At 39.4% G+C, this 21,729-nt stretch overlaps 1 protein-coding gene across 2 annotated transcripts in view; it reads left to right on the forward strand.

Moving 5' to 3' along the window:
* LOC112610731 (protein POLR1D) overlaps positions 1–19,153 on the forward strand; it is a 46,500-nt gene extending 27,347 nt beyond the window's left edge. The window contains exons 2-3 of one of the 2 annotated variants that reach the window (XM_025364184.1): positions 837–911; positions 17,431–19,153. In XM_025364184.1, the coding sequence (XP_025219969.1) occupies positions 895–911; positions 17,431–17,698 (285 nt within the window). In that variant the 5' untranslated portion in view covers positions 837–894 and the 3' untranslated portion in view covers positions 17,699–19,153. The remainder of the gene's footprint in view (positions 1–836; positions 912–17,430) is intronic. The other variant, XM_025364183.1, reaches the window with a different exon arrangement.
* The last annotated feature ends 2,576 nt before the right edge of the window (positions 19,154–21,729 follow it).

The following is a 21,729-nucleotide window of genomic DNA, read 5'->3' on the forward strand; positions in this document are numbered from 1 at the left end:
AAACGTTTTTCTGTGTAATATATATGTAAACAATTTTGAAATTAAGATTATTCTACACATATTCTTTTGTACCAGCTTTATATACTGAATGTCTGTCCTGTGCCAAAAATTCATTTGTCTTCATTTTTAATGACTGCCTAATCTTCCACGTATGTGGATATGTCATGATTTATTTAACTAATCCTTTATCAGTAAATATTTAAGTTTTCTGTTTTTTTTCTTTGTTAGCAAATAGTTTGAATATCCTTGTACATATAGTTTTGCATACTTATTTGAATATTTTCATAGGACAAAGTAAAATTTTTAGGTCAACTGGTATATACTATTCTTAAGGTTCTTTATTATGTTGCTGGATTGTCTTCCAGAAATGTAATATCAGCTTCAGTCCCCATTAGTAGAGAAGAAGTTATCCATTTTTCTACCCCCCTCACTAATGGGCAGAAACATTTATCCTTGTTGAGTTCACTGGTATTTTTTTGAATAACAGTGAATTTGAAAAAATATAGATACATACATATTTGGATGTTCATGTCTTTTGGTTATTCAAATTAATAAGAAAAGAGAATTCTTGTATTAAGGGTATGTGATTTAACTGTCTCATACCAAAAATATTTTTCCCAGTTTGTAATTTTTTCTCTTCATTGTTGCTTTTCTTTATATTAATAGTTTCTTTTTAATTTATGTGTTCAAAATTGTCAACTGTTTAAAAAAAAATTTGCCCCAACAATCATGCTTCAAAGGTTAGTTCCTTTCCCAAGATCATGGACCTAGAATGAATTGATTTTCAGAACTTAGTGGGGTGACTGCCTCTCAAATCTTTTCCTTTTTCTTATCAGGAAAGCAATAGAAGAACTGCTTAAGGAGGCAAAACGTGGGAAAACTAGAGCTGAAACAATGGGACCCATGGGTTGGTAAGTTCTTGAGTAATCTGCCTTAAAACGTAAGAAAAAATTCTTAACTGGAGATATAAATATGTAAATCTTTAGCATATAGAGGAAATGGGAAACCTTGGAAGCAGAAGTCGCTCAGAGACAAGTGTAGAGTAAGACACTGCTGAGAACCGAATGTTGAGAAACTCTAACAACATGAAGAAATGGGCAGCTGGCGCATATGGAAGATATACAGTATAGGTTCATTGTCCCTTTACTTCACAAGTCCCCAAGAGGTATTTAGATACTACTGTGCCCAAAGTCATCATCTGTGCAAGAGTAATATTATGTTGGTGTTTATTGTTTAAGAATTTCTAGCTTACTTATAGTCCTTAGTAAATTAAAATTTATTTTAGGAAATTAATTTTAACTGTAAACATTTTGATTATGTGACAATTCAGCCATGCAGAATTAAAGATTACCTTTGCAGATTATGTACAAAATAGAGCTTGTTAAAACTTAATATGGACTGGGCACAATGGCTCATGCCTGTCATCCCAGCACTTTGAGAAGCCCAGGTGGGAGGATTGTTTGAGCCCAAGAGTTCGAGACTAGCCTGGGCAACATAGTGAGACTTCATCTCTACCAAAAAAAAAAAAAAAAAAATCCTTCTAGGCACTACTTTAGTGATGCCATTTGCATTTGATGAATATGCTGATTGTGGAATTTTTATCTACAGTTAAAAATGTACTGCAGTGGAATGAGGTGGGTCATTAAAAAGAGTAAAATGTAAAAATGTGATAAGAGTAGAAGCTAAACTTCTGAACTTAGCTTGTTATGTAAATTTGACGTTTAGAACCGTGCACATGGTTTACCTAAAATCCAAGACGAACATTAAAATAGAGAGAAAAGATAATACCTAAAAATCAAGCAAAATAAAACATGGACCTGATAAACCATTGAGTGGATGACTTAGCTTCATGGAAAGAAACTATTTCAGGTGATCTGAAATTTGACTATATTTCTAAAAGATAAAAAATAACTACAAAGAAATTGTTTACAGTCACCATATTGTTAGTATTGGTATTGCTATTCTGAAAATTTTATATATTAGGATAAAACAAGCAATACTTGCTGTATATAAATACCAAGATTTAACATGAAAATGTTAAAGAGCTACAAATATAAAATCAAAGAAGTAAATACCTACCTATAATCCTAAATTCGAATTGGAAACATCAGTATGAGGTTGTGCTAGGTTTTCTCTTAAAAAAGAGAGGGAGAGAGAAAAGCTTTTTCTAGCTCTCTTCACAGAAAAGGCCTAGAAACAATGACCACCCACCCAGTAGCAGTGGGCACCCCAGTGCCAAAATTGTTTTATGTAAATACCATTTCTCACTGAAAGGAGAGAGGAATCCTTAGAGTAAGAACTGATTACAGACCTGAAGTAGTGCCCACAGTTAGCCAAACTGCAAAGTTAGAGGTCACAGTCCGCAAGACTATCCTTACTTTTTATACTAACTGCAAGTTCAGAGGGTTCCCCCGAACTACCACCCTTAGCTTCAATAATTCACTGGAAGAACTCACACAATTCACTGAAATCTGTTATACTCGTTCGTGGTTACAGTTTATTACAGGGAAAAGATACAAATTAAAATCAGCCAAAATAAGACACAAAGATCCGAGTCTGGGAGGAGTCCAAATGTTAAGCCACTGTTACCCTCTGCTCTGTGAAGAGGACATGCTACCCTCCCAACATCAGTGTGTGATAATAGGCATGGAATATTGCCAAGCAAGGAAGCTCACCTGAGCCTCAGCATTCAAAGTTGTTATTGAGGTTTCATTACATAGGTTTGAAGTCACAACATGCTACCCTCCCAGCATCAGTGTGTGATAATAAGCATGGAATATTGCCAAGCAAGGAAGCTCACTTGAGCCTCAGCATTCAAAGTTTTTATTGAGGTTTCATTACATAGTTTGATTGATGGATGGATGGATGGATTACATGACTGATCTCAGTTTCCAGGTTGACTGATGCCACATAAACCAAAGCTCTCACCCTAAGTCACATGTTAGTCTTTCTGGCATGGCCAGCTCCCACTCTAAGACTCTTAGGTGTGGCCAACCCTACCCTAAACAAAGACATTTCTATCAGGTATGACATAGATTACTTTCTGGAAGCCAAGGCAAAGGCCAGTCCTCTCTTTGGGCCAGATCAAACTCTTCACTACATGGGCAGGAAATGTATAAGAGAAGCTGGAAAATCTTGTCATACCAGAAAGCAAAGAAACTGTCAAAGACCAATGTACTCATGTCAGAAAGACTCAGGACCCACTTGAAAGGTCTCCCACTAGTCAAAGATGAGATAATTTAATTTAAAAAACAAATAAATGATTAAAACACCTAAAATATGTTAAAATCTATAAGGTCATAATGATAATCATAATGACAAACCTGGTAGTCCCTTTTATAGGATGCTAGGGAACCAAATCACTATTCACAAAACTGATAAATAGGAAGAAGTAAGCATTTACCCTGTTCCCTGTACAAATTATACTTCAAAGTCACCACTTGATGAAAGAAAACTTTACAGAACAATTATAACTAATGCATTAGAAGGATTATAGAATAATATTATCATCATTTGAATTTCAACACATTCATCAACCCTTATACCACAGAAAGATGCAAGAAGAGCAAACCACCACCTCTGGGGCATCCTTGTCAAAAAATTGAACCTGAATCTGATCAAGTCTCTAGTTAGAACTACTAGTTTACAAGAAATACAGAGGCAGAGGAACATGTTAAATTACACTATAAGGCTGCAATCACAAAAATCCAAAATGTGAGAAATGCTACAGGATAAAGAACCCAGTTTCTTTAACAAATGAATTGCAAGGAGAAAAGAAAGAGGAGCATCCTATCAATTAATAGATTTGAGGAACATCAAATAAAATGGGTACCTTGTTTGTATCTTTATCCAAACTAACTGTAAAAAGTTATGAAACAATTGAGAGTATTTGATATTAAGGAACTGATGTTGATTTTTTAGGTGTGATAGTATTGCTGTTATTTTAATTTTTAATTAAATTAAAATTTAATTTAATCTTTAAAATTAGAGGCTGAATTTTTATTCAGCTGAATAAAAATTTTATGACAGGCTGAATCTTTGTCAGGCTGTCAGTGATCATTGGTCCAATCTAATACCTATTGGAAAGACTCAGCATAGAGCTAAAATCATGCAGTTTACAAGTAATTAAGAAAATATCAGTCATAGTTCTTGCTCTGTAAGGAGGGTTCAAGGGGATTGGTTGTTTCTAGCCAGCACTCCAGATAGACGTCATTTATCCTGACAACTTTAATGCCACTTACTGGCTTAGTAAAACTTTCTGATAGTAAAAGAACTAGTTCTGCTCTCCCTGGGGAAAGTTACCATGTGCACCAGCCTGTCTTGAGATTTGTGTGGGCATTGACGTACTCTGGAAATAACACCAGTTACATTCGCAGTTCCACAGAGTTACTGGGAACCCAGGCTCCTCCCAGTTTTCCAAATCTCCCAGTCATAGGGTGCGACTCTTTTCTATGTATTCTAATATAGAAACAGACATTGAGTCCAATTTCAATTAGCAGAAAGGAAGAAGAGAAAGAAGGCACACCCGTTTGCTTTAAGAAAACTTGCCATGACCGGGCACTGTGGCTCACGCCTATATCCCAGGACTCTGGGAGGCCGAGGTGAGCGGATTACTTGAGGTCAGGAGTTTGAGACCAGCCTGGCCAACATGGTGAAATCACATGTCTACTAAAAATACAAAAATTAGCGGGATGTGCTGGCGCACATCTGTAATCCCAGCTACTCGGGAGGCTGAGGCAGGAGAATCACTTGAACCTGTGAGAGGGAGGTTGCAGTAAGCCGAGATCACGTCATTGCGCTCCAGCCTGGGGGACACAGTGAGACTCCGTCTCAAAAAAAGAAAGAAAAGAAAACTTGCCAGAAGTTGCATTTACCATTTCTTTCTTTTTTTTTTTTTGCCTTGAGACAGTGTCTTGATCTGTCGCCGGATCTCAGCTCACTGCAACCGTCTGCCTCCCAGGTTCAAGCAATTCTCTGCCTCAGCCTCCTGAGTAGCTGGGATTACAGGCGCCCACCATCACGCCCAGCTAATGTTTATATATTTTTTAGTAGAGACGGGGTTTCACCATCTTGGCCAGACTGGTCTTGAACTCCTGACCTAGTGATCGCCCACCTTGGCCTCCCAAAGTGCTGGGATTACAGGCATGAGCCACCACACCCGGCCTGTATGTACCATTTCTCCATGTACCCCATTGGCCAGAATTTATTCTGATGTCTACATCTAGCTGCAAGGACAGAAATTTCATCTTTTTTTCATAGGCAGTTGTGTGGCAGATAAGTATCTGGGGTTCTTTGACTACAGAAAAAAAGGAAGAGCAGATATTGAGGGACAACTAGCAGCTTCTTCCCAGGTATAGGGAAAAGCATGTTGAAAAGGGAGTAAATAAAGGATGCCAGGCAAAGTAAGATACTCCAGATTGTAAGAGGTGGATCCCGGGGAAAACTAGGATGTGAAACTTACACTTTCCCATGAGTCTGCATGACAAGAATTCCTGCTGGCACTGTTATTTCGTTATCTCTGTTGTCTTGGAACGGTGGTTCTCAGACGTCTTAGGATACTTGAACTCTTACGTTATTGAGAACCCCAAAGAGCTTTTGTTTATGTGAGTTATATATATCAATACCAATGTTTAAAATTAAAGCTGAGCAATTTTTAAGTATTTATTCATTTTTAAATAACAAATCTAATACATGTTAAGATAAATAGCATATGAAAAATAACTATTTGCAAAACAAAATATATTGAGTACAATAATTTTGGAAACCTCCTTGATGTCTGGCTTATAGAAGACATCTGGGTTCTTATATCTGCTTCTGAATTCAATCTGTTGTAATATGTTATTTTGGCTGAATCATATGTAGAAAATACTACCTTACAAAGATACGTATTTTCAAAAGGAAGAAGTATTTCAATAACTTTTTCAGAAAATTGTAGCTATTCTTCTTTGATACTACATCAGAACTTTGCAAGTAATTTCAACAAGTAGTAGTTTCTTAATATTCTTTTAAATAATGTGTACTTTTCTTATTCTTTTACAGTAAAAGCCCTTTATATAATATCTTTGTACCTTGGCTGGATCTTCTACTTATTCTTGATTTTGTAACATCATCATTGGTCATCTGGAAAATACTGGTTCACTGAGTTATGAAGCTTCCAGATGTTGACACATGTCATTATAGAATATTTTTAAAATCACATTTGTAAATATCATCACTAATCTCATCAGATAAGTCTTTTTTAAGTGTCAAGGGAACCTGTCAAGTTCACAGTTTACCAAAATTCTAATTTTCTTTCATCTGGAAGCTCCAATTGCATATTGGCAATGAATACTGTGAATTGTTTTCCTTGAAGTAACAGGCTCACCCACGTCTGAATAGCCAGCTAGTTCACTTTGCCACTCAGTCACACAAGTACTTTTCCTGGAGGCATCCATCATAATCTCAAGTAGCAGAAGTGCTTTGTATTTATGTCCCGTTTATACACATACATTATTAAAAAGACCCATGCTCAAGGGTCAACATTTAACAAAATTAATAATTTATGCTGCTTAATCAAGGACAGTCTCAAAACTGGCCATTTTTAATGCATGGTGGTAAAGAGTACAGTGACCACTGGTACAGTTTTTCATCACTGCCTTGATTCTTGCCACTGTTTTACTTGTTGCTTTTGCACCATCAGTGCAAATGTCAACCTTCTGGAGAAAAGCAAATTATATCAAAACTATGGAAATAGCTTTGACTTTGTAGATTGCCTCATGAGTCTGGAAGACTCTCAGGTTCACGGATCACACGTTGAGAACTGCTGCTTTAGATAGGTGCCAGCAAGCAAATACAGCAACACAAGGAAAATAAATAGGAGGAGAAAAAAGGAGACAAAGGGTCATTTGTTGAAGATAGGATGTCTACCCATAGTGGTTCAGCACAAGATAAACATTCAAAATCAATTCCTTGCTTATACAGTCAATAGCCCACTAGAAAACATACTGAGAAAAAAGGAAATTGTGTGATTGTCTATGATTGTGTGATATATTTACATGTAATACACAAACATATAATTTTCGGCTGAACCATGTGAAAATTAATTGTAGGCATGTTGATTCTTCAGCCCTAAATTCTTCAGCATGCAGATCTCAAAGACATTCTCATACATAATCACATTGTAATTACCATATCAATGAAATTAATGTATAATTTCATATCATCATCTAACATCCCAAAAATGTCTTTTATAGTGGTTGCTTTTTGTTTGGGATGCAGATTCAGGATCCAGGCAAAAATGTTCCACATTCTGGATTTGCCTGATTATGTTTTCTTGATTAGATTCAGGTTAAACTTGTTTCACAGGAAGGACTATTACACAGGTGATGTTTTTATATGTCTTCATTACAGCAGGTCAGGAGGACTTAATGTCAGGTTGCCCTTGATAAAGCTGGTGACTACCAGATCTCTCCATTATAAAGGTGCAGTTTTTCAGCTAAGATATTTTTGGGAGGAATGAGATGACAGTATTGCATGCCCAGATGTAATAGTCTGTAAATGTATAGTAATTAGTATGAGATTAGTTTAAGATTAAAGACATTAGAGAGAGAATAGGGAATCAGAATAGAGACCGGGGAAGAGAGTAGGGAGGAAGGAAGGGAGCGGAGAAGTAAAGAAAACAAAAAAAGAACGGAGACCCACATATGTATATGAACTAACTGTGTGGAAAAAGGTCATTGTTCATACTGGTGGAGAAAGGGTGGATTATTTAGTAAGTGGTGCTAATACAATTGACTATTCATCTGTAATACTGAAAATTAAAAACTAAACATATAAAATATGAATCTTATAGAAGAAAATACAGGATAATATTTTTATAATATTGGCAAGGATAAGGTAGAAACCTCCCTTAGCCAGGCACAAAACCTAGAAGCTGTGAATGAGACAACGGCAGGTTCAGCAGTGTCATAATAATAGTGAACTTCTACATAGAAAAAGGTACCATATGAAAAGTTAACTTGTAAAAAGACAAGTGGTAGACTGGTTGAAATTATTTGCCATGTATAACAAAGGACTAATAATATTGAAAAAGCTTCTACAAATCAGTTTATAAAAAGAAAACCATATCTGTGTGTGTGTGTGTGTGTCTGTGTCTGTGTATGTGTATATATCAAAACTACAAATGGCCATAAGTAAACATATTAACAGACATTTATTGAGTACTTAGCAGAGCTAGGCACTATTTTGACACTCATGTATCTGTAAACAGAATGACAAAGATTCCTGCTGTCTTGGAATTTATAATCTAATGGGGGTGGGAGCGCATGCATAGGTATTTATATTCCTCTTAAATAGCACTTAAATTTCACCCATTAGATTGGCAGAAATGAAAAAGGCAAGTAATCCAGTGGAGACAAAGGGATGTGGAAAGGGGCGCAGTGTTGTGCTTCAGGCAGTGGTGTGGTTTTCTCTGTGCAGGGCCCTGGGCAAAATGTTGAGTCACAGTTCTCTGTGCCCCTTTACCCAGGATCTCTGCTCCCGGTGATCCCTCTTTCATAGAACTTAATAAATGTGCACAGACCTAAGTACAGAATTATTGTAGCACATTTTGATAGTAAAAAAAATGGAAGCAGTCCAAATGTCCAAAGACAGGAAAATGCTTCAGTAAACTATGGTACATCCTACTGTTGAATATTTTATAGTCACTAAAAAGAATTGGTCAGCACTATATGAATCCTTGTGAGAAAATATCTACTATGTATGTGAAAAACCGAGTTTGGATCACTGTGTGTAATCCTCTATTGGCCAGGTCAGGGAAGGCCATGGGACCCCGTAACGCATAAAGGTCTGTGAGAAGTTAGGCCTGCTAACAGTGAGCACTAAGGGGAGCACGAGAAGCGGGGAATGCTATCCATTGTGGTCCTCTACCAGGGACTCTGTTACAGTAATGTACAACAAATATGTGTTCTATTGATCACTTTTTAATGGTTTTTTTAAATGAGAAAATAATCTGGAGAGGTTTTTTAAAATGCAGATCTCCAGCCGGGCACGGTGGCTCAGGCCAGTAATCCCAGCACTTTGGGAAGCCGAGGCAGGTGGATTGCCCGAGCTCAGGAGTTCAAGACCAGCCTGGGCAACACAGTGAAACCCCATCTCTACTAAAATACAAAAAATCAGCTGAGCGTGGTGGCATGTACCTGTGGTCCCAGCTACTCAGGAGGCTGAGGCAGAAGAATCGCTTGAACCCAGGAGGCAGAGGTTGCAGTGAGCCAAGATTGCACCACTGCACTCCAGCCTGGGCAACAGAGCAAGACTCCATCTCAAAAAAATAAAAATAAAAAATACAGATCTCCTTCCCTGCTTCACTCCAGGGCATTCTGATAGAGAAGTCTAAGATTGGTCCTACAGGTTTTTTGTTTGTTTTTGTTTTTGTGTTTTAAGCTTACCAGAAGATCTTACCGAGTTTGGGAAGCACTGCTCTGAACAGTTAAGCAAGTCAATCCCATAGAAGACTTCACTTCATTAAAAATAAAACGTTTATCTGCTTTCTCTCTCTCTCTCTCTCTCTCTCTCTCTCTCTCTCTCTCATAATGTTTACGTTTTGACTCTTGATCTGTGTTGCTCTGGAAGCAGGAATCTCTGGCTATGTGCTTATTCCAGGGGCAACTATTTTTTCCTAGCCAGAGTTCAGTCTAGCAGTTGAGCACACCCAAACAGATATGGGCTATGAAAGGAGGTCTGGACCCATGACAACCATGGCTTGCTTCTACTCACTGGTGCTGGGACAAAGGGGACCTGCCCTCCATCTGCTCTTCCATTTATTTAAATAAGTGTATGTGAGAAACTTTTAACCACCAGTCATTAGTTCTCAAATTTATCTGCACATTTGAAATCACCTGGAAACCTTCAAACAATACTGATGCGTCTGCCCTACTATCAGTGATTATGAGCTTAGGGTGTGGCCTGGGCTTTGGAGTTTTAAAGAGATACCCAGCTGATTCTAAAGCTCACACAAATTTGAAAAACAGTTTACTAATCCCTTTTTTTAATTAAAAATAATGATACCAGCCTGCTCTGCAGAATCCAGAACAATCCTACACCTCGGCCAGGGGCAGACAGCTCCTCTGTGCTGAAATAGCACTTAGGTAGCCTGGCCAGGTGTTTAGCCACAAGAGTCCCAAGACCCATCGCTGTGGAGTGGACCTTCTTGGACAGTTCTTAAAAGAGTAGCTATCTGTTGTTCACTAGTGGCCATGGCCTGTTTTTTTCTATCTAGAAGACCTTTTATTTGCTTTAAAATTTAAAATAGAACTAGAGTGAGTGGTATTATTTTTTCATTTCGGATATTCCATAAGAAATAGATGGTTGAGCAGGTGCCAGAAAGAGATTGCTGAGCTAAAGAAAATGCAAGTGAGATGCCATTTTTATTTTATAAAGCAAGAGACCATTTGGTGCTATATTCTTCCTTGGATGTATTTCAGCAAAAGAATCTCTTTAGAAGCTGTTATTGACAGATGCTTTAGGAGAAGCTGAAATATTGGTTCATATGACTTCCTTTTAGTCAACATAAAGGAATTTATAAGCATAAATTTCAGAAATTTGTCCAGCTTCATTGTCCACAAAGCTGTTTTTATTCTGGTCACATTCACTTTAGCTTATCTACTGCCCAGTATAATTTCTGAGTCTAGTGCCTGTGGAACTTCAGCCTTATACTTGGAAAAACTTGTATTTTGGCAAAATAAGTCCTAAAGATTGAATTGAGAGAAAATGATTCTTGAGTTCTCTTAACCCAATTGTTTTAAGGGGAATGACTTTTTTTTTTTTATGCTTTTCTGTTTGGATTGAGAGTCAATCTAGAGATATAGAAGGAAGTCACCCATCTTGTTCTTCCAGTTTATGTCATCAACTGTTGATTATTGGAAAGCAAATAATTTCTCCAGCCTTTATCCAGACATGTGTTTACTTATTTATGTAAGTATTCACAGGGCACCAGTAGGTATGTTAAGAGGCCAATCATGGACAGCAGTAAAGAAGACTCACTCTCCTGGCCTTAAAGTTTTTAATCCACCGGTGGATACAGAAACAAGCAGGCGATCAGTGTGGCAGCCACGCTGACTGTGCTAGAACCAATGACGAGGGGAGCAAGGGCTCGCATCTCAGACAATTCATGGAGGAGGCTCTTGGCAATATTTTCAGGCCACAGAGACCCAAAGCCTTTATACATATAGAACATGAGACCCAAAGAGCTTTCCTAAAGCCCTGGCTAGCGAATCGCTGATGGGACTATAACTTGGCTTTCCTGTCTGTCACTTAACACTCCTTGCATGGCATCACTTCTCTCTGTGGATTATTGTCTGATAACATGCTGAAGTGCCAATGCTTACTGCCCCTGCTTCCCACATTCCTTTCATATCCAGTTATGAAAGTGAATGAGAGAGCCCTGAATGTGTTACTGTTAGAGCACATATCTATGTAAATGATTTGCGTTGCTGAAGGAGTTGAAGGCTGAGGATTATAGTCTTGCAAACTGTCTCAGTGTGCTACTCTTCACATATCTGCTTCTGAACTTCGACTTCCCCTACCTTCTGCTCCTCTTGGTAGTCTCCAAAGACAGAGACACATAAACAGATAGCTTGGTATATATCTTTGCTACAGGGCTTAGCATAATGCTTTGCATATCTCATATATATATATATATATATATATATATATATACACACACACACACACGCGCGCACACACACACATATACAGACAAACACATATGTCAATGATTTTTGATTACTTTTAGGTACAGTGTTGGAGACAGTCATTGAGCACCCACTGTGAGCCTCAGGACTGTTGTACACAGAGTAATTAAGGGTTAACAGTTTACTAATAGGGATTATAACGCCATAAAAAGCGTTTTTCAGGTGGCCACATGCTGAGGCATTTGATTGCCAAATTATAAACTGTAGCACCAGGGGTGGTTATGGTAGTTGTGGCAGCATTAAACAACAAAACGAGTTGTAATCAACCACAGCATCAAGATAAAAAAATATTCCCCTTGTTTCATGGAGAGTTGGGAATGGAGTTAGGCCCCTGCTTCAGTCTTTCTAGAGGCATTATTCCAGACCTGCATCCATGAGAGTGCAAAGACATGTACAGAATGGAAGATATGCTATTTGCTAGTATGAGAATGGATTTGTCCATAGAAGAAAATAACAAATTGAAGTGCACTGCATGGAACCTTGCTTCCATGACTCCAAGGTGTCTATTCCCTAACCATAAAAATAATTCTTATTTCCCACTACCTGTTCGACTTCACACATCTCAAAGTCAGGTGTGTTAAAGGGACTCTCCACCTTTGTCCTTGGCCGTGTTGGTGACTCTCCTGGGCTCCTGAGTGGCCAGCTGTTCTTAGCAGACCTGTCACTGTGTGTGCATCTGCTGCTTCATGCCTGTCCTGGATGAGGAGCCTCAGCCACAGTGTGCTGACAAGCTTTTCACCTACGGTTTCTTTCTTGACTGCTCTGTTAATTGGCCATCTGGTTAGACTGCAGAGAGTCTTTCTCTGCTCCACTCCTTCTGCCCTATTCCAGACTCCCTGGTTCCAGTCTGGCTCCACATCTTACTAGCTTGGGATAGGCGCTTTACCTTTTTTCTTTTCCTTTTGGATGATAGCTGTGGAGATGAAATGAGGCAACATTGGTAATGGAATAGCACAAGGTAATTGTGTCTTCAGTGTACCCTGTCGGCTGGTGATCCTGTGTCACTCTCAGATAGGTCCTATTCAGGAAATATTTTAGAAGCAAAAGGTAGCAGGGTCTAAATCTGTGGAAAGTTAGATACTACTACCTCTATCCTTCAGCAAGAGAGACAAAAAAGATGAAAAGCTTGTAATCCTAGCCCCAGTCAGTCTTCGTCTCTCCAGTGGCAGATTCTTGAAGCATGTGGAACCCTTCATCATAGCTTCTGAGCCCACAGGTTTCAAAGTGAAGGAAATTGCTTTCCTTTTAAAGTTTAACCCAGATAGAATGCCAGATCTCAAATCTGACAGTGTGTCATGGGTACTTTCCAAAGCAGATTGAACTGGTCTCATGATATTTAGGGTTTATATCCATTTGTGTTGTTAGCACCTTAAATCTGGCTCTTATCATGTGAGCTAGCATAACTTTCTGGAAACAAAAATAAACTAAATATAAAAATAACACCCAGGGTGAGAAAGTCACCTTCCAGGTCAGAGCTAAGACAGGAGAGCAGCTGCCCTGTCCTGTGGCCTCCGCCAGTGCTTCCCCCAGCACACCTTTGGGACATAGACAGTAACAGACGGTGCAGACACAGCAGGCAGCCGTGGCCTGTGATCTTATGCTCAATTTCAGGGCTCAGATGGTTACCCTAAAGCTGATACAAGAAGAGCCGGGAATAGTGGAGTGTCTAATGCCAGTTTATCATGTCATCTCAAATACTGCGGGGGATCGGGGGAAGTGGGAAATGGCAGTAAGAAATAATTTCCTAATGTGATGAATGAGAAGAGAGAACTTTTCTAAAGAGTTAACGTACAGAGCATGAGCAGAGGATCCTAAAACTGGAAGCAACTCTAGAGATCACCTACCCACTTCAACCTTTAGTTTTGCATCTGAGGACAGAGGCCTAGAGGGTTTGTGGAACAGTTGGAAATACAAATGATAAGCTCAAAGGTAGTGTGTAGTAGCCTCTTGATCCATGTAGCAATGGAGAATTGAGATAGCCTGGAATCTGAAACTTCTACAAATACAAATCTAACCATTTTAGGTACCAAAACTTAAATTTTAACCCTTTTTTTGGATACTTATGTAAAATGTCTCATTAACTTTCAATGATGGCTTACTTTTTTCTTAATCTTTTCTTTCATAGAGATTCTACTCTGTTCTTGATTAACTTATTATCACAGGTGATTTGATGCTTTGGGATACCTTGAGTTGCCATCTTGGAAAAATTCTGGATGTATTAACCTATTTGAGAGCTGTGTGTACTCTTTCTCATGAAGAGAGGGTAAAATAATATAGGTCAACCATCCTTTTTCTAAAACCTTTGTATCCAAATAAGCCTCTAATTTTAGATATTTTTACATTTTAGAAAGGTATTACAGCACAGATAGCATGTACTAGATCCCCCCCACCACTACCCTGTACTTGTTCAACATGGTATCATTTCTTCAGCAAAACATATGAATGTTTATGTTAAACGGGATAAAGACTATATCAATAGCCCAAAGTCTGGTCTGATCAAGTTTGCTGCCAAACAAATTTTGGTGTCATAAAAATAACTTGGTTTTAATAGGTTTTTTAATTTTGGAATTAGGGATAAGAAATTGTGGACCTGTAGGTAACATTTGTTGCAGTTTGCTGTATGCCAGATACCATGCTAAATGCCATATGCATTATCTCATTAAATCCTCACAATAACTTTATAAGGTAGATATGTCTGTTATTCCCATTTTGCAGGTGGGGGAAATGAATGCAAAGAGTAGTTAAGTAACTTGCTTGTGATCACACAGCTAATTAAATAGTAGGCTGTGAACCAAAGCTGAAATTAACCAAGTGCTTTTATGTGTCATGCATTGTTCTGAGTACTTTACATGTTCTCATTCATTTGATCTGCATGCAACCCTTTAAGATAGTCGCCATTATTATTCCCACTTAACAGCTAAGAGGCAGCAGGGAGATTACATAGTATGCCCAAAGTCCAGTCTGTTAAGACAGTGTGATTCCAGAGCATGTGTGCCCAGCCACTGTCTCATATAGTGTGATTTCTTAGCAATGAAAACCGACTGTGAGATTCAGCAAAATTAATTTCTACCCTAAAGGCCAGAGAAGCTCCCCGCACTGATTCCCTCAGACCTTGGTTTTGATGTTGCTGTCCTTACACTTGGATCTATTCTATGCAGATTTTGGAATTTCTTTACACAAAATTATTTACTATATGTACCTTCACATCTGCTTGCAACTACTGTATTTCATTGCCCTGCCGTATTTATTAGCAGAGTGTGAATGAGCACTTGTCATCACTTCGAAAATATGTACTGGCATGCCTGGGAGATGTCTGACTTTCAAACCCCACCACCACCCCACCCCAGTAAACCAGGATCTCCTCAAGCCACCTTGACTTTTCACCTAGAATAGAATCCCACACATAACCAACATTAAAAAACTGCATCTCTGATGTTAAAAGAGATGTAAATGCCAGTTTTCTTGTGGAATTAGTCTATAAAACCATCTCATTCTCTCGCTAACTCTTTGGGTCACTATGTTGAGTCGGTGGGTCATGCTAGCAGTTGGAAGATAGGTGCAGTCCCCTCTGCCTCTTTGCATCAACGCTGCAGTTAGTAGCAGGGCTTTGCTCACCTCAAGGAAGCATTTGGTTTTAAAGATGATCTGACATTGAAAACAGCAAAATAGAGTGGAGTTCACCAGTAGTTACCAAAGGTTTTGTTCCGAGATCCTGGATTACCATCACATCTGGGAAAAGTACCTTTCCTTGTTTAATGCAGAGAAGAACTGGCCAGTTTACCACCACCGAGATGGCCCACTTCGTGAAAAGACCCCAGAATTCTTCTGTTGCTGGACATGTTTCACCAGCTACTCCTAGCCCTATATATCCAAGAGATATATGTAGTTCATTTGCCTATAAAAAAGGTTTTGCTCCTATACTAAGCACCAGACCACCATTGCCAAAGACGAGCCCTCTAAGCTTTTTACTTTCTGTGATGAAGGGTAGTGTTTCCTGTAGGCTGTCTGTGTTACGCTGTTTTGGAACATGCCAGTATTTAATACTGTTCTGAATCATTGCTGAGTTTGCAACTGCAGTGGCTCAAGTGTCTTCACCAGAGCAACACCTGCATTCGGTAGGACCCTGTCAGACCCTGCAGGAGAACTTGGTTTGCCTCTCATCACATGCTGCCTTCCTGCACAGGAGTGTCCTAATGCCAGCGTGCCCTCAGGAGGTAGAAATGTCTTTACCTTGAGACTGCTAAGGCAGCATAATGCTAGTGTACCTTTTCTGGAAGCTCCGTGAATCTCTATAGTTTATACCCCACAGTACTTGCAGAACTTTTTTATTATTGCCTTTCTTCTTTGCCCCTCATCTCATTCATTGTGGCTTCTAAACTCCAGAGCTGGCACCACCTCTGAATGTTCCCACTGTTTCTATTGCACTCCACTGTCCTTTTCTAAGTTTGGTTTTCTGTTTGTTCTAGTTCATCCTTTGTTACTTTTCTGGCCTGACCATTAACCAGGCACAGCATACTGGGAGTAACCATTGGTTTTTCTCAGATATTTTCTCTGTCCTTCTAGGCTCAAGAGCTACCTATTTGCAGCAGGAGGTATTTTCTTGTCTTTTCTTCCTTCTACTTCCAGATTCAGTGCCATTTTGGTTTTCTGAGGTGGTCTGACCTCTGTGAGTGAGGCTATGCTGATGCCTGACTGCCTATACTTCACCTATACAGTACTAGTCCACGCCATTCCTATGGTGGAGTGTTGTTGGCTTGATTTTGAAGTATTGTTTGGGGTTCTCTGTAAATCAAAGTTTTATAGAAAGGTGGCTATTCTACATTCATTTTTGTTTAATACCAGCCACCCCGAATAACATGATTTTGGGAATCAGCATACATTTAGCCCATCATATGGCAGACATCGCAAGGCTAAGAGAAATATGAAAGTTCTCATTTGTATAGGGTCATCTTTTTGAAAATGGAAGATTTATTAACACCTGAAAAAGAAATAGTTTATAAGTAAATCTAAGCACATTAATTAGCAGTTTGGTTGGTTGCAGCCTCTCCTAGGTGAACTTGAATCATGAAGGTACTTAAATATATCCTGCACAGAAATTCGCCAGGGCGGGAGAGTAAAGTGCCCCTCCACAGAGCATAGCCTGGCATCCTGAAATAGAGGTGTAAGAACTTCTTTAAGTAAAGGATTATTGCATATTTATGGATTCTTTACACAATTTTTTTATTCTGTAGTAGATCATTTAGCTTCTGTATTTAAGATACAGCAGAATATACTTTTTAGTTTCCTTGGAAAAGGAACAGTTTTCACTGTCTGGTAATAAAACACAAGACGCAATAAATTTAATCCAAAAGAGGTTATAGTCAAATAGGGCACTTACTAGTTCAAAAGAAAATATTAAATGATTCTGTTAGTTCACAGTGTGGTCAATACCTGCACATATGAACTTCAGCAGGAAATTTAGTTCCAGGAGGGAAGAAAGGTTTAGTGTTCCGGGCAGTCTGTCTCAAGATTTCCAATCGTCTTGATATTTTTCCCCCCGGTACTCAGAGTTTACACTAGGTGGCATGCAAGGAAAGCTCACAAATTCAGAAACTCGATTCTGTGGGAGCAGGATTCTTTGGTACTAATCACGATAGTGGATCCAGCTTTGGAGTTAACCATTTGATTTGTGATACTTTTTCTTTTCTCCTCCCCACCCCAGGATGAAGTGTCCTCTTGCCAGTACCAATAAAAGATTTCTAATTAACACAATTAAAAACACATTGCCCTCTCATAAAGAGCAAGACCATGAACAAAAAGAGGGCGATAAGGAACCAGCGAAGAGCCAGGCCCAGAAAGAAGAAAACCCGAAGAAACACAGAAGCCATCCTTACAAGCACAGCTTCCGTGCTCGAGGTTCTGCCAGTTACTCCCCGCCGCGAAAGCGGAGCAGCCAGGACAAGTACGAAAAGCGGTCCAACCGGCGGTGAGGCTGGAACCAGGGCCAGCCAGCCCTGCGGGCCTCCGTGCTCCTTCGGGGGTGCGGTGTGCGGAGAAGGCATGAGCTGGCAGGGCAAACACCTGAGAGTGACTTTGACAGTAGGTCCTTTGTTGTTTCTCAAGAGGCTGCTGGCCAAGGGCAAAAAATGACCTAGCAACTCTTGAGGAAACAAGTACAAAGGAGGATGTCTTGGCAAGTTTAAGCTACTTCTGCAGTGTAGTAGACATGTGTATTGTTGTTTATCTTGTTTGGAAGTGTGTTTCAAAATAAACATGTCTAGAATTTAAAATTTTCAGAGATTGTTAAAACTAGTTCCAATTTTTTGTCATTTCTCAAAAAAATAAAATACTTATAAATCCTATATGTTACTTTTTGGGGGTATCAAATTTAAAATTTAGAAATCTTCAGTCCAGTGACCATATTGATGAAAAGCTGTAGCCCTCCAAGGTGTGGGAATTTATTGAGAAACTCTCTGATAGCTCTGCATTTGTTTTCCCTTAGGTGAACAATGCAGGAATCCTCAAAGTGGTTTTGAATTTAATGCTCCACTTCAGTTACCAAAAGTTTAAAAATGGGTTTTGTTGTTTCCTGTGCATTCTCAAACTCATTTATTAGAAGAATTTTTCTATATTTAATTTTTTTAATATATAGGTCTTAAGTGGTGCTTTAAAAAGAACCCTCACAAGTTAAAAATTAACAGTTGTTTCAGTGCTAGATTTTACCAGCTAAAGACTTGTGATACCACTATATAGTATAATTGTTCCAGAAATCTTCATTTTAAATAGAAGTGTTTACAATGCCTTTTTTCCCCCAGTATTGGTTTTCAGTACCTGTTTTCACACACAGTTACAAACCTTTCAAACCTGTATTCCTTCTTTATACTCAGGAAAATGTCACCAAGCACCCTCCTCCCCAGTCAACAAAAGGAAGAAGATGAAGATTCTGTCTCCCTGTTCACCCTCCCCAGTTTTCCAAAGTGTCTGAGCGTATGCCTGGCTGTCCCCAGATCATCACCATGCCACATCCCTGCTCCCCACTTCCTGGCAGCCAAGAAAAGCCCTTTCTACATGCTAGAAGGAAATACATCCAAAAAGTTAGCATTGGGGTGTTAGAAGCTAGAATAGAGCTCTCTGCCACCGAGCTGCTGTGTCACACCCTCCGCCTGCTAGGAAGTGACAAACCGAAAGCATTCTTGATCCACCCCTTCTCCTACCCCAGATCCCAGGGACTCATCCTGTGACTTTGTAACCACACTCATTCTTTTCAAACACAGAGGAGGAATTACTGCTTCATCTGACTTTATTCAAATCTAGTTATGTATTAGCCTAAATTATTTGTGCAAAATTTGAAATGTTTTTTATTTAAATATTAGAAATAGCACAAAGTCATGGAGTTTTTAAAAATTGTTATAATTAAGTAAAAATAAAGCTGAATTGTGTCATTTCTGTATGTATTCTGTATTTATTCTTTTTTTTTTTTTTTTTTTTTTTTTGAGACGGAGTCTCGCTCTTACCCCCAGGCTGTAGTGCGATGGCAGTATCTCGGCCCACTGCAACCTCCGCCTCCTGGGTTCAAGCGATTCTCCTGCCTCAGCCTCCTGAGTAGCTGGGATTGCAGGTGTGCGCCAACATGTGCAGCTCATTTTTGTATTTTTAGTAGAGAGAGGGTTTTGCCATATTGCCCAGGCTGGTCTCGAACTCCTGAACTCAGGTGACCCGCCCGGCCTGCCAAAGTACTGGGATTACAGGCGTGGGCCACTGCACCCAGCCTTGCATTCTGTATTTATAACACACTGACAAGTTCATTATCCTTTAAAAGCGGATGACTGAAGTGAACACATTAAGGAAAGCTTTTTAGCCTAACTATACTTACCTTTCTTAAGTTGTGTTAAAGGACAAGTGGCCTACAAAACCATTTTCCCTTTTAAAAGCACTGTTCTATTTCAGAAAAGTTTATTGGAATCTTTAGGCTTCTATCAAGAGCAGCCATGATTTCCTGTCTAAAAATGTCAAGAGAAAATTACCCATTTTTATTCCCTATGTATACAGTAGATGTTAGGGGAGGGATTGGTCACGAGATACATGCACTAGCCACCTCCTGTTTCTGTGGTTAACATGCTGGTGCTGCCAAGAGCTCCCATCCGCCTGTGTTACTATCTGATCTCCACTGTAACTATATTTAGAGATCACAAAGCCTGGGATAGAAGTTAGAGAAATTGAATCTTAGTCCTGCCTCTGCTGCTGGCTAGCTTCAGGCCTTATCTGGGTCACTTTTCTGGACTGCATTTTTTCATCTGCAAACTAAGATGTTTGGAATGGTTCTTTAACTTTGAATAGGTAGAGAAAGAAGTGCAAATAGCCCTAAATTTTAGGAACTGCGTTCCATGTTTCCACTAGAAACCATTAAGACTTAAACACAAATGCAACTTGACAGAATTTTTTGTTTTACCTCATATTAGAAAACATAGTCTCTAAGAAATATAAGCAAAAAGCTATGGTTCCCAGCCATATCTGATCACCTATTGGTGGCTAGTCTTTCTGAATCGCCCATGTATGAAGGGGGAGGGACTTAGGGTAGGTCTCTGAGTAGGCAGTTTATGAATTTTTGTTTGGAAACACGTTATAAATCTCAGTGGGTTTTACTTTAGGGCTTAGCAGGCTAAGCACTAAAGGACATTTCCTCAGAGCTGGTTCTGGAAGATGGCTGCGGAGTTTTGAATTTCCCTGTGGATTTTTTTTGTTTTTTTGTTTTTTTTTTTTTGCTGGGAGGTTGGTGGTGGGGGTGGGGGGCACATCTGCTTCAGATCTATGCGGTAGCATTTATTCTTTCACTGATTATTCAAGTAACTTAGCATGGCACTTATTTTATGTATTTATTTTTTGGGATGGAGTCTCGCTCTACTGCCCAGGATGGAGTACAATGGCATGATCTCGGCTCACTGCAACCTCTGCCTCCCAGGATCAAGCAACTCTCCTGCCTCAGCCTCCCGAGTAGCTGGGATTACAGGCACGTGCCACCACACCTGGCTAATTTTGTATTTTTAGTAGAGACAGGGTTTCACCATGTTGGGCAGGCTGGTCTTGAACTCCTGACCTCAGGTGATCTGCCTGCCTCGGCCTCCCAAAGTGCTGGGATTACAGGCATGAACCACAACACCCAGCCCATATTTTTATAATTAGTTACATATTCATCATTCCTAAAGGTCATGCCATCACCTTAGCGTCATAAAGAGTATCTGATGGATAAGCAGTGCCTATTTAATAGTCATTATGTGAGGTGGGTTCCTGATGCAATGAAACCTCATCACTTTCCTAAGGAGTGTTCTGTGTCCTGGGATCCAGTACAAGGGACTCCTCTCTCCAGAGGAGGTGACTCTTGGAAACCCACAAATATTCTTCCTATGAGGTGTTGGTAGGGTGTATTGGACCTGTGTGGACAGTAACAGTGATTGTCTGTCACCTGTGGCCAAGCACTGTTACATCTTTTACCTGTGTCCATGTAGTTATCCCACAACCCTGCGAAGAAGATGCTACTCACCTTCATTTTATCAATAAGGGAAACTGAGCATAGGTTAAAAAATTTGCCCAAAATCACAGAACTAGAACGTGACAGAAATGCTAGCTGAAGCCAAAACTGAATCAAAAACCCATACTCTTTCCTCTACTTTATGCCAAACTTAATCCAAACTCAGCTTGCTCAAAACACATGACTGGAGGGTCGTCTCAAGGTATATGTGCTCCATGTCTTCCCAATATAAGAGGCTAGAGAACTTTTATAATCACTGCATTTTGCAGGCCAAAATCTACTCCCATAGATCGGAACATGGAAGCCCCAGCAAAGAACATTTGTACGGGGAACTGTTTCCCAAGGGCCAGCGTGGACAGCGATCTGAATCCAAGAGAAAAACTCTCACAACTCTTGTGAAATGGTTAAATGGCAGCTAATGGAATATAGCTATGGAAAACTAAAACCGCAGGTGAAGCCAGTGTTTTAGGATCTTCCATGTTTGATTTTTTTTTT

This window comes from Theropithecus gelada, chromosome 17, assembly GCF_003255815.1.
Source record: "Theropithecus gelada isolate Dixy chromosome 17, Tgel_1.0, whole genome shotgun sequence".
NCBI classification, from domain to species: Eukaryota; Metazoa; Chordata; class Mammalia; order Primates; family Cercopithecidae; genus Theropithecus; species Theropithecus gelada.